A 13,757-nucleotide genomic window follows, 5' to 3' on the forward strand; every position below is an offset into this window, starting at 1 on the left:
CTCTCCTCAGCCTGTGAGATAGTTGAACCACCTGCCTTCCCTGACCACACCTGAGCCTTTCCCCCTCCTGGTTTCCACCTGTCCTTAGGGCTGCCCCTCGTCAGCCTCTTCGAGAGGCGCCTCAGTTTCCATCACTCTCACTTTCTACTGCCATTCCTGACGTTACCTCACCAACCGCATCCTCCTGGTCTGACTCCATCCCCAGGCACTGCTTCAACTATCACACTGAAGACACCCAAAGGGCGTCCGTCCTACAGACTGTCTCCCACAGGCGTCGTGTCCTTTTCTCACATCCATGACTTGGAGCTTTCTTTCCTCTTCCTACCACTTTCTTTATTGCCAGCTCCCTCTTCCTGACTGGCTCTCAAGTTTTAATATTGCAACCATTTCTCTGGTTCCCCTGCTTTGCACTCAGAGCTCTTTGGAAGCCTCTATCACAACCTGTTCTGACTGCTTGTTTAGTCTCCCCCTAGAAATGAACTGCTTATGGCCACAAAGGATAGTGCCTGACACATAGATATGCAGAAAAAAAAATCTAGATTCAACATATGAATGTACAGTATGTATACAGAATAAATTATGATTCAGTTACATTTTAATTCAGAACTAAAGCACTGGGTGTGAAAACATCTCATCAAAATGTCAGTTCTTTCAGAAAATCTTAGGAGTGAAAATAAGAGATAAAGAAAAAAACTTGATATTAACAATGTAAATGGCACTGTGCGTATATATGCTGTATTTTACCGTAAAGCCAACTCTGGAAGATAAAGGACTCCCTTTGATATTCATGACATCAAATATTACTTGACTATACTCAACTGCTGTTTGAGCTCAGCTAAACCTTACAAATACCCTATTTACCTTATTAGGAAAGTTCAGGAAATTAGGCTTCAGGCTCCCTGCCATGATTATAAATACCACATGCAAACAGAGAAAGAGCAACGAATGTATACATGGTTAAAAATCACATACTTTTTTAAGAGGTTTCGATGGCTTGGTGTCTTGCTCTGCCTCCTTCTTGACCTACCTGCAAAGTGCATCCGAACACACCGATCATCAGCATGGCCACGGACAGGTAATCGGTAAACACATCCCACCATGGCTTCAGCACCCGGAAGGCAGGCTGCTGCTCAGAGAACTGCCGAAACTCTGTCACCGGAATCATGTTTCTGAGAAAAGAGAGGTGACTGGTGAATTCATTTATCTTTACACACAACATACTGCATTGTTCACAGCATTTGAAAATTCTGCTCCAACCTGTCATACTCAGTAGTCTCAATTAGTCCATGAGCTGTCACTGTACTTTAGGGTTTTAACAAGTCATTGAGAAATCCACCCCTTGAGGAAATAAGGAACCCCACATGGAAACAGCAAGCACCTCTACTAATGCCTGTCCAACCAGCAGTGCCCTTTAGCTCCAATGGGCCAAAGCCAAAGCCCAGAGAGAGAGCAAAGCTGCCTGTTATTTCCTGGTCTCTCCCTTTCCCCTAATGTCAGAAAGATATGCCAGAAAGAGCCAGAAGATGCCAGAAAGAGCGCAGCCCATCCTTTAAAATGTTTTTCCTATTTATCTTGTCATCTTGGGTTTTTTTGCTTTGAACTATTTTTAAAGTGTAAACCTCAGCATTGGTTTGTATTAACTATTTACTAAGTCCTGAAAGGCAAACGACTTTGCCACTAATAATCTTCTTATAAATGGGATCATCTCATGTGGGGAAGAGGTGTTGGGGAGAACTTTTTTTTCCCCTCCTATTTTTTTTTTGTCCCTGTGATTTTTGACTCGATTTTTTCCCCACTCTATTTCCTAAACATTTTATATTTCACTGTGAACCTCAAACTTATCCTCTGAGAAGTCAGTTTTCCCTGGAAACATCTGTTGTTTGTTGTTTTTAGTCGCTAAGTCATGTCTGACTCTTCTGCAGCCTAGACCTGCCAGGCTCTTCTGTCCATGGGATTTCCCAGGCAAGAATGCTGGAGTGGGTTGCCATTTCCTCCTCCAGGGGATCTTCCTGACCCAGGTATTAAGCCTTCATCTCTTGCATTGCAGATGGATTTTTTTTTTACCACTGTGTCACCAGGGAAGCCCCAGCCTCTCTCTCTGAATGACCGAAGATGAATAGGGTATACTGAGGCTCTGAGAAAAAGAGACACATCCTTTCCTTCACCTGCACTGTTCTATCTTTTGGCTTAACGCCATTGCCTGTATTATGATTTAAGACTTCAAGTTAATCATCTGGCTACTGGGAGAAGGAATATTTTTTCCTTATCTCACGGCAAGGAAAAAGGGTGGCCAGTGAGGGCCAAAAAAAAAGTTTCTCTTTTGCCATCTTTGGATCCAATAATCTCGCTCTTTACAGCTGCCCTTGTTATGTAGTCTGATTAAAGGGCAGGGAAAGGCTACATTTGGTGCTTGTTTTCCCAAGCCTTTTTGTTTCCTGGATCTTCTCTTTCCTAATAATGAATTCAAGGCTGTACCATAAACAGCCTAAAGAAAATGAAAGCCTCCTATTTGGGTTCACTAGTGTTTATCTTTGGAAATTATTATAATATGTTCCATTCCATCTCACTGCTTTACCTGACTTTTTCTTAAGCAGTAATTTGTCTTAACACAACAGGGAAAATCCAACCGCTTGGTGCTCCTTTTACCTATGACCTACCCACTTGACATCTGTGCAGCATTTGATAAAATTTCCTCATTTTACTGAAACACAACTTCCTTAATTCCACTTTGTTCACCACCACTGGGTTGCAAGCTTCTTGAAGGGAGAACCTATATGTTATCATATGTATGTTTCCAAAACATATGTTTCAGGCAAGCCACCCAAACTAAATAACGTCACCTACTCCTAGTGTTATTAACATTTCAGACTAGTCCAAAGTTTGATTTTCCTGACACTTTAGGACCTTTTTCTTCTCAATGGATCATTATAATCTCATGGCCCCAAATGTTTTCTAGTCACAGCTGTCCAGTGGCAGTCACAGGCACTAAAACTCATCTTAACTTCCACTTTCTGCCTAGAAGCTACTGGCAGAAGCTACTGGTGTTCTATTTTGCACCCCCATCACTTACCACAGTGCCTGGAAAACAAGAGGCCCTGAGCAACTGTCTGTTAAATGGATGTGTCGATTGAGACGCTTGTTCACAGAGCAGGGCTCACCTAATCAGATTAGGAGTGACCCGAGCCAGCTGCAGTGACAGCACTAACAAGTACGGTCCTTGTGCTATAGTTTACATCTTTTGATAGATTTGGTTATTGTCTCCTTCATGATAAGTTTCCTGTATACCTTGGAAGGACCTGGGCTTGCTCTCTGAAGCAAGGAACAATTTTAGGAATAAAATACACCAAGGTAGAGCTGTGGTTCTCAAAATTTTTGATCTTGGGAATCCCTTCATGTCCTAAAATGTAGGAGGAGGACCTCAAAGAGCACGTTTTAGGTGGGTGATACCTATCAATACTTACTACATTAGAAATTAAAATGAAATTTTAAAAATATATATATTAACTCATTTAAAAATAATAAACCCATTCCAGGTTAACATAAATTATGTTATTATAAAGATAACTATATTCTCCAAAACAAAAACCATTAATGAGAATAATGGCGTTGTTTCACATTTTTGCATATCTCTTTCCCAGTGGACTTAATAGAAAATAACTGGATTCTCATATCTGCTTCTTCATTCAGTCTGCTCTGATATGTTGCCTTGATTGAAATTTATGAATCAAATATATATGCAGTTAGAGAAGGGAAGATTATCTTAACAGACTTTTCATATAATTGTGGATAATTATAATTTGATAATATAACAAATTAACTTGGTAAGTTGCAGTATGGAGCCTGAAAACTGTATTAATGAACTTTTCAAACTCCTTGCTGTTAAAACTCATTCATCTGTCTCGTACTTTGAAAGGATCTTTTATCCGTATATGATTTGGTAACGACATTGGTCATTTGGAACATATGGAAAATACTGAATCATTTAGTCATGCAGATTTTCCAAATGCTGACAAATTATACTTAAGAAATCACATTCATTGAAATCACTAATGCTTTCATCAGAAATTTTTTTAAGTAACTGGAGCCTGTCAAGCTCATGGTGGTGTATAAATTTTCCGAAATTCTAATCATCGCTTGAAAGTTTGAATTTTATTTGTGGCAGCAAATATTATGTTGTTTTCCTTGAAATGTCAAGTTCGCTTCATTCATTTTGAGAAATTATCCTCCACATACTCAAGTCTGAATATCAGTTGTTTTATTCAATTAAAAATGGTACATTATGATAAAGTGGCTAATTCAACTTTCAACTCAAATAAAGATTTCCCTTGAGATACCTACCTACTGTACTTGGAATTCAGCAGACATGCTTTATGTATTCTTCCCTTTCATCACATCATGTATTATTACAATTTCTAGTCAAGGGTCAAGAGCTATTAATGTAATAATTTTTACGGATTCAACCAGGACATTAAATAAAACTGGCATTTTTTTCTTTTAAGTTGTAAATGTGTGCCAGTGAGGAATACAGTAGAATTTGGTGCCTCTACCTTGATTCACATTAAGATGACTTACCCACCAATGATTTTGTACCATCAATGAAAAATGCAAGAAATATCTTGGCATTAAAAACTAGTTTTGATCTTGTCAGTTCAGTTCAATTCAGTCGCTCACTTGTGTCCGACTTTTTGCGACCCCATTGACTGCAGCACGCCAAACTTCCCTGTCCATCACCAACTCCCAGAGCTTGCTCAAATTCATGTCCATCAAGTCAGTGATGCCATCCAACCACCTCATCCTCTGTTGCCTGCTTCTGCTCCTGCCTTCAATCTTTCCCAGCATCAGGGTCTTTTCAAATAAGTCAGTTCTTTGCATCAGGTGGCCAAAGTATTGGAGTTTCAACTTCAGCATCAGTCCTTCCAATGAATATTCAGGACTGATTTCCTTTAAGATTGACTGGTTTGATCTTTGATCTTGTGGACTCCCTAAAAATGTGTAGGTGACTGGTGTTCCACGAACCACACTTTGAGAACCACTGAGGTAGAGGTTCACTGTTCCTTCTGTGGCTCGCCTTGGAAAAGCAAAGGCCTAGGGCACTCATAACAGCGAGGCTATCCGGTTCATTGGCATCATTCTCTTAATGTGGAAAATAAAGACAAACTAAGCAATCTAGGAAACTGAAGTATTGTCTACTGCTTCCTCACACTGTTAAGAGGGTTTATCAGAGAAAACAGTCAAGGTGAAGCAGTCTTTTAGTGTTATAACTCTACTCTTAATGTACTTAACCTCTTTAGGGTAAGTGTGTGTATGTGCATGTGGTATGTACATGCTCTTATATGTATGTACACACATACTACATATAAATGTATGTGGACGCATGTATAATACACACATACAGACTATTGTTTTAACATATCACAAGGCTCAAAGCCAATATCCAGCACAGATTTAATCCTTGGAATTATTTTTGATGCAAAAAAAAAAAAAAATCAGGGGGAAGAGAGGAAATATAGGAAATGACTTAAAACCTCTGAAACTAAAGAGAGGGTAAAGGAATCTTGCACTTGCTTAACTGAAAAAAAGTTTTGTGTTCTTTCACCAATTTTAGTGCTTTCCCCCATTTTTTATTTCAATATTTTAAAAACTTTTTAAATTGTTGTGTTGGTTTCTGCCATACAATAGCACAAATCAGACATAATTATATATACGTTCCCTTCCCTCCCTACCCTTCCTCCCCTCCTTGTGCATTACAGTGACAACACAATTTCTCTTTCATTATCATTGTACTTTCCAAATAATTAGTGACATTTTGAGAGTTATCATTTCAAGTTGAAGAAGCCACTTCTGAATGAACTGCTAAGTTTACATAGTTTTTTCCCCTAAAGATCAATCAGGATAATTCTATTTATATATATATTTTCCTATTTTAGAAATATAAGTGATTATATTAATATTTCTTCCAACTCTAATTTCTAACTTACTATGTAAGATTTTTGCTTATCTGATAATGCCTTTAGAAACATGGCATTTTAAATTAAATCAAAAGATTCTTGTATCCTAATCAAAAATACATGAACTTTTACATTGTTATATATTTCCCTCTGTATCCTTTTGCAGAAATCCATTTGCATTACTTTTATTAAAAATACTTATTACTAAAACTAGCCAGTCCAGGTTCGATGCATGAGACAGGGTGCTCAGGGCTGGTGCACTGGGATGACCCTGAGGGATGGGATGGGGAGGGAGGGGGGAGGGAGGGTCAGGATGGGGAACACATGTACACCCATGCCTGACTCATGTCAATGTATGGCAAAAACCACTACAATATTGTAAAGTAATTAGCCTCCAATGAACATAAATCAATTAAAAAAAACTTATTACTAAAACTAATTTTAAAGGCTTCATTGTTTATAAAATGTTACCTCTCAAAAATATACAGATCTATAATCCTTTTTATAAAGAATATTGGTAAGTTAGTTGCAAACCCAGAGTTTATTTCTTTCATTTATTTGGTTCTCCCTGAAACAATGTCTTCTTCTCCATCTCAGGAGAATTTTAATATCTTCTTCTCTAGAATTAATTATACAGAACAAATTCTACTCTATTTATTACCCATGACTTTAATAATATTAAATATATTCTACTCTGATTCAAATCGGATTGCTAACACTGTTTTCCAATGGCTATTAGGTGGGTATATACTACTAGTGCTCTGTCTCACATTTTTCTGGCTGTTGGAAAATAGCATTAGACATTAGACAGTATAGTACTGCCCAAGAAAACAACAGCCAATTCCAAGTGATCCTAGTAATCACATCAATAACACAGTGAGTGGCCCCTTACAAAAATGAGTGTTAAAAAGTCACTAATTCCTGAGCACAACAAATGTGACTTCTACAGGAAAGAAACCCACATATATAATTCATCTGTGTGGCTAGCTGTATCTAATGGTCAGTTCTCAGCCCTCACCTGACCTGCTCCATCTGAGGCATCTGGTATAAAATGACATTCTCTACTTGGCTTTCAGGATGCTACAGCCTTTAGGTTTTCCTCCTGTTTTCCATGCTGTTCCTTCTTTAACTCCGTGACTGTTTCCTCACCTCCCTGACCTCTGGCCTTGATGTGCCCAATGTTTAGTCTTTGTTCCAATTCTCTTCCCTACCTCATTTATTCCCTTGTGAGCACATCAAGTCATCATGCTTTAAATGGTGGACCCAGCTGCCAACTCGATATCTCCATCTGGACACCCAGTAGACACATTAAACTCAGGATGTCTGGAACCAGCTCTAGTTCCATCTCCTCATCCCTGCCTCTCCTATCCTTGGCAGAGCCCTGTTCCTCTTGCAACGTTCCTCCCTTGATGGCAACTACGTCTATCCAGTTGCTTAGACCAAAATTTTGGGAGTCATCCTTGAGTCTTCTTCATCTCTTACATCCCACACCCCATCTGTCAAAAATTATACATTCCTTAATGTATTGTCTGTCTCCCCTGAAAGAATGTAAGTTTCATGATGACAGGAATTTTCTTTTCAACTCTATTTTGTATATTGATGTGCCCCAGCACCTAGAAAATATTGCTTGACATATGGTAAGCACTCAATATTTGCTGAATAAATTACTGAATAACTAGTAATTCTGATAAAGATAGGAGGGGCGATTGCCTTTGGTTTGGAAATAATGATTATAAAAGCAAAGCGTGTGTCTAAGTATTGTCATGGGAGGAAGATCCCACAGTGCAGGGCCTTGACGTTGGCACAGCCAAGGCCAGTGCAGAGGAGTGCAAAAGAGAAAAAGCATAGGAATAACATGATTTATTTATGGGTTCTTTTCAGCAGTACTAATCAAAATAAAGTCATCAGAATATGCTCAAAGCATCAATTATAAAACAAATTACTTTTCCTTTAGCAATGCAAAGATGGAAATAAAAAACAGGACAAAAAGCCAAATTTCCTAATTATATAAAAGTGATTTATTTCTCTCTTAGGAGAGCATGACTCTGGATTGTATTTTACTCTGCAATTGCAGTATACATGACAAAAATTTTTTAGAAAAATCCATTAAAGAAGACCATGATTATATGGTTCTACAGAAATCTATTTAATTTAAAGAAACTCAGAGGTGGGTTATAACTGTTCAGAATCTGAAAGGCACTTTCAGAAGTCATCCACTCCATAACTCTCATTTTATGAGTAAAAACTTGAGCCAAGAGGTTTGGTGACTTGCCCAAGGAACACAGCTCATGGTGTCTTGACTTCTAATCAAACCTTACCTCTTACTCTACAGCTCTTAGTCAATAATACATCATGCTGATCTGAACGCAAAGAATCTAAAATATATACTAAGAAACAAATGGCTTAAATAGAATTTCTTGTTTCATGTCTCTCTTTGAAAACATAAAATGAAAAATAAACTATTATTAATATATTTAAAGATTCTTAAGCTCTACTGCTCTTACAGTCCCATAAACGAGAACTTAAGACTCAGAATGCAAGTTGATCTGACAACCCAGTGGACTTTGGTACTATCATCTCCGTGAATATTTCCATGATGTTATGTGTTAAATTAATGGCCCAATCACATTATTTGGGAAGCATTCAGAATGAGCTTAACCTGTTTTTCTAAGAGTGATAGGGAACAAAAATTACTCCTTGGGGACTTCCCTGATGGTCCAGTGGCTAAGACTCCACGCTCCCAATGCAGGGACCCAGGTTCCATCCGTGGGCAGATCCCACATGCTGCAACTAACAGTTCTCGCACAGTAGCTAAGAGATCGCAACTATTAATAAAAGATCCCCCATACTGCAACAAAGACCCAGTGCAGCCAAATAAACAAAAATATTTTAAACATTATTTTAGTTGGCAATTTTAGTTCTTTGTCAATTAAGATATCATTATAACCTTTTTCTCATTATATCCTTCCCATATTTAAAGAAAAACCCCTTAATCGCTGCTTTAGACCATTTATCACAAGGCTATCGCTTTACACACCAGTATCCAGTTATCTTTAGCATAGTCATAAGCTTTTAATTTACTAAAAATTTGTTATACTTTTATCAGTAGCTTATTTTTCTCTCACAAGCATAATTCATTTACTTATGCACTTGCTATAAATAATTATAGCATTATAAGAAATATATATTAAAATGTACACTAAAAATATAAAGTTTAAGATATGTCAAGCACTGTGCTAGGTGCTGGGGGTATAAAACAGACAAAGTGCCTGCCTCATCCCTGTGTACGCTTCTAGGAGAATGTGCATTAAACAAATTCCCATGAGAGCGTGAATTGTAGTTGATCTTCTTTGATTACTGTTTCCAGGGCCAATGGTGCATTTAAAGAGGTTGCTGTTTTTATTTCACGGAGGAAAGGATTTATGTCTTGTTGATCTTTGTATCTTCTAGAAAACAGCACAATGTCTTAGAACAGACCCTCAACACATTTTTGTTAAATTCAAAGAGGCCTAAACATACAAACATAGTCATAAACAGATACACACACCCAATTGAGCATTTTGTAGTAAAGACAAATTTTTCTACTGTTATCCTCTGTTACAGCTTGATACTACAATAAGAGCGTGACTATTACCACATAGCTTCACAATCATTGAATGATGATTATTCAAAGAACATCCACTACTGAAGAAACTGTTTGGGAAGATAATGAGAGTCAGGAATAATTTATAATTTCAAAGTTAAGGGTCATTGAAAATTTAATGTATGATGTTCTGTCACTATTTACAAAGAGGATATACCGATCAATGATGACTTCTTAAGCACCAGTCAGTATCCAATGGCCACATTTTGTGATTCCCTTATCAGAACATTACTCTGTTAAGAAACAAGTGACAGAAACAGATCCAAACATAAAAGTGTTATTTACAATATAACAGTTTAGAATACTTGGTGAGTATTTATAAATTTATAAATCTTGGTGAGATTTTTACTTCTTTGGAATTTTTGTCAAAGAACTTCAGCTACATCTAAATGACACTAGTAATTATTTAATGCTTATTCTATACCTTTGAAGTAAACTCAGAAATTTTTTCAAAAATGAGGCTAAAGAGTGATCTAATAGTTTCTTAAAACCTGACCATAAAAGATTATCATCAAATGTTATTCATTCTCTCCCTCATCTCTGTTGTTCTAAATACACCTAAAGTCTCTCTGAGAATTAAGGCTCCAACTCTCTGCACCTCACTGCTCTTTGCAGTCACCTCTTCATTCCACACTGTTTCCGCCTTCCTTAAACCAGGAATGGCCTTCCAGGATGTTAGGGTGTACTTAACCCCCACCCCCATCCCAGAGGATTCTAAACCCCTGGAAAGACTGTGTTTTCCCTTAAATAGCTGATATCATTCAAATGTAATGTAGACAAGAGTTCAGTTCTTATCAGTCTCCACATCCAAAAACCAAGTCTAGATTTCAACTGAGCATATCTGTAGTGAGTGTTTTGAAGATTATGTCTCTCTTCCTTCAAAGCACAAAAAGAGACTGAGCTTTATCTCCAGTCCACACTTTTCCCCCTTGAATAAAGAAAGCACAACAGTTCTATGAACACCATGAATATATCGCGCAGGCCAGAAAATTCAAACAAAACGAGTGCCAGGAGCCTTCTACCTGGAGGGTGACTTTCTGAGGAAAGGATGCGGAGGAGAGAGAGGTGGGGAAGACAGAAACATTCCTGCTCTCCAGAACATTCAAACTCAAGTTTTTTGCTTTTTTTTCCCCCCACAAAATAGAGTAGATTGAAAAGGCAGGGGTCACCTTTTATTTCATATTGTTTGCTCTGGGGCCTAAAAGGCTCAATAGTTTGTTGAGTTAAATTCCTAATGATTCTACAGGGGTCGGTGGCAGGGGGCTGGGGTGGGGGGGACTGGGGGAGTTGCCTTTTCTGTTTCAGTAGAAAGTTTGGTGTGTTTTACAAACACTTTTCACACACATAGATGGTCTGGAACTTATAAAAACAGAGCGCCAATCAAGAGTGACAGGGAAGTTAAAGTAACTTGTTACCAAAACTTTGCCACTAAGCTCTTTTTTTGTTGTTTAATAGGGTAAAATTTTAAATTTCCAGCCATATTAAATACAGTAGCAGCCAAGGCAACACTCAATAAACAAAGAGATTGGTGGTTACAGTGAGAGACTGAAAGACTAGAGGATTTATAGTATCATCATTTTTATCATCTTTTTTTATTAAACTCATCTTTATAAGAATCTACCATTCACAGTTTCCCTTTTAAGATCAGGGAACATGGTAGGGTTGTTAATAGCAGAAAAATATTAAATGCTGAGTAAGTCTCTTTTCAAGAAAGTTGTTCTCAAGAAGTCAACTCTTGGTTTGTCTTTTCTGTTGGCTGTGCTCAGTAAAATCCATGATGGAAGAAAGAAGTTCAGATCCTCCAGCCTCTGGGGAGGTGGTGGGGAGGGGGGAACTATAGGAGAAAATGACCAGAATCTTACTGTCAGACTATTAAAACTACCTGGAAATTGGAATATTTGTTTTTATCCATACAGCCAATAAATATTTAATGCAAAGTTTTGTGCTTAAAAGAAAAATATCTGTTGGGTTTGGCTCTAAAGTTAACATATTGATTTAATGGCTCATCTTTTCCAAGTTAGACATTATATGAGTTTCCCCTTCCAACTCCTTTCTCACAGCAAAGCTAAATAAAATCTAACATGATGATATTCAACTCTCCTCGAGTCTCACTTCTGGAAGCTGACAAAGGGCATAAGTTTCCGTATATGAAGTTTCTAGGAGAATATGGTCGAAGTCTACTTGTAGACTCTCTCAGTCAGACTGAGACTGTGCCAAAAATCTAAATGAAAGAAAAAAAAAATACAGAAAATACAAACCAATTCATTAAAATACATCTGTTTCTGAAGATGATATATTCTTTACCGAAAACAAAATAGAAAACATAACAAAAACCCTCTAATCCCCCACCTCCAACTAGGTGCTATACATTAGTTGATTGCAAAGGTTGAGTGTTGTGTGGGGCTCTTGAGAAGTCACCACAGTGGAGATACCAGCAGCTGTAGCATGTCCTTGTGGTGCTAACTCTATAAAAATGGGATGTTTTGTTAATTTCTCCTCTCTTCTCAGACTCCTGTGCCTCCTGCAGAGTGGGCCTCTAGTGCTGCTCACTCAGGGAAGCCACCCTTGGTCTCCCTGGCTAGGTCACATCCAGCCCTGCAGGGCTTACAGCACTGTGGATCTCACTTGTGGTCCCCGTCACAGGCACCATTTCCCATTCGTTTATCTGGTTTCCAAATGAATGTTGGTCTCCATTGTTTTGCCAACACCTAACAGTCTTGGCACATAACAGGTGCTCAATATATGTTCATCAAATGAATAATTCATTAAAAACCAAGTTCCAAAAACAGTTCTCAGTGTGAAATCTCAGATTTATTCCTTTGAATACTTTGTCAGCAAAAGGAAAAGAGAGGGAAAAATTTAGAGCCCATCAGCTAACTAGGAATGAGACCCAAAACAGTGCCCATCTTTATAGACAAACTGTATAGTATTTTAAAATCGTTTACTAACAGTTGCTATTTTTACTAAGAAAGATGGCTTGGGGCCAGATGAGGTCTTCCGGAGAAAACTATCTCAAAGATACTGAGTCCTGTCAAATGTATTTTTAAATGGTTCAGAGACCTAGAAAACAAGATACTAAAGCCCAGTAATACATCAACTTGTATGTTGACAATTAGTTATCTAAAGCATCTACTTATTTAAAGCGGTTTTGTTCAAACAACCTTATCAGTAGGATGAAAAGGTAGATCAAAGATGCTTGAAAGGAACAAAATTGATTGAAGAGTTGTTAAATTGGGAAGTTTTCACTGTTAATCACAATTACTGAAAAGCTATGTAGAAAAGACAATCATTTATTTAAAAATAGATTTAGAAGGCAACAGTGAGGAAGAAACAAGTAAAAAGTTAGTTTTAAAAGTCAAACATTTCCACTTTGTTGTACAGCAGAAACACAATACTGTAAAGCAATCATAATCCAATAATAAACTTTTTTAAAAAGGTAAGCCAAAAAAAAAAAAAAATCAAGCATTTCAAAGCTGAGAAAGTTCTGGAAGTTCTGAAGTAAAATGGGATTTAGGAATGAGTGAACGATCTTTTGGGTAGCTTAGGGCCAATGGAAAAGACAAACTTATGGAACAACTGTGGGGATTTGTTTGTTTTTACTTGTCCTGTAATGTTTAATCTTATTTTCAGATGACCCATGTTAAAAACTTAACAGACCAATGTTCTAGGGCCTTAAAAAATGGTTATATAGACATAAATCAAAATTGTTTTCAGAAAAACAAAATAAATATCTATTCAACAAAGGAAGAGAATTGGTGAGAAGATAAATTGGTTTGTTTCTACTCAGTGTTTTTAGATATGAAAGATGTATTTTTGTGGGAAAGAAGTGGGATTTAGGGGAATGAGGTGTCAAAGCCACAGGATTTTGATTCATCTTTCATCTTTCCTTTCTGGAGGCTGAGAGAGGGATATATTATCATTAGAGATAGCTACTCCAGAGGCACAGAGTTTTTCAAAGATAGATGCAGTGCCTTTGAAAAGCTTTATTATATCCCTTGCACCTACCACACACAGTGCCTGGCAGCTATTCACTCTTTCTACAGGTACCAGAGTAGCTTTTATTTGCAGGGTATTGAGCTCACTAATAGTGGATATATCAGTGATTAAGACAGACATAACCTTTGTCCAATGGACCATATATGATGGGGGAAAGATATTCAGTTAAA

General features: G+C 37.5%; 1 protein-coding gene and 1 long non-coding RNA gene across 2 annotated transcripts in view; one reads left to right on the forward strand and one right to left on the reverse strand.

Moving 5' to 3' along the window:
• Positions 1 to 13,757, reverse strand: part of LRRC8C (leucine rich repeat containing 8 VRAC subunit C) — an 87,463-nt gene that overhangs the window by 35,529 nt on the left and 38,177 nt on the right. Inside the window, exon 2 of the mRNA XM_061121430.1 lies at positions 1,028 to 1,169. Coding sequence (XP_060977413.1) covers positions 1,028 to 1,165 — 138 coding nt within the window. The 5' untranslated portion in view covers positions 1,166 to 1,169. The remainder of the gene's footprint in view (positions 1 to 1,027; positions 1,170 to 13,757) is intronic.
• The window catches only part of LOC133041068 (uncharacterized), a 46,517-nt gene that overhangs the window by 5,982 nt on the left and 26,778 nt on the right, over positions 1 to 13,757 (forward strand). The window lies entirely within an intron of this gene.

This window comes from Dama dama, chromosome 20, assembly GCF_033118175.1.
Source record: "Dama dama isolate Ldn47 chromosome 20, ASM3311817v1, whole genome shotgun sequence".
In the NCBI taxonomy this organism is placed as follows: Eukaryota; Metazoa; Chordata; class Mammalia; order Artiodactyla; family Cervidae; genus Dama; species Dama dama.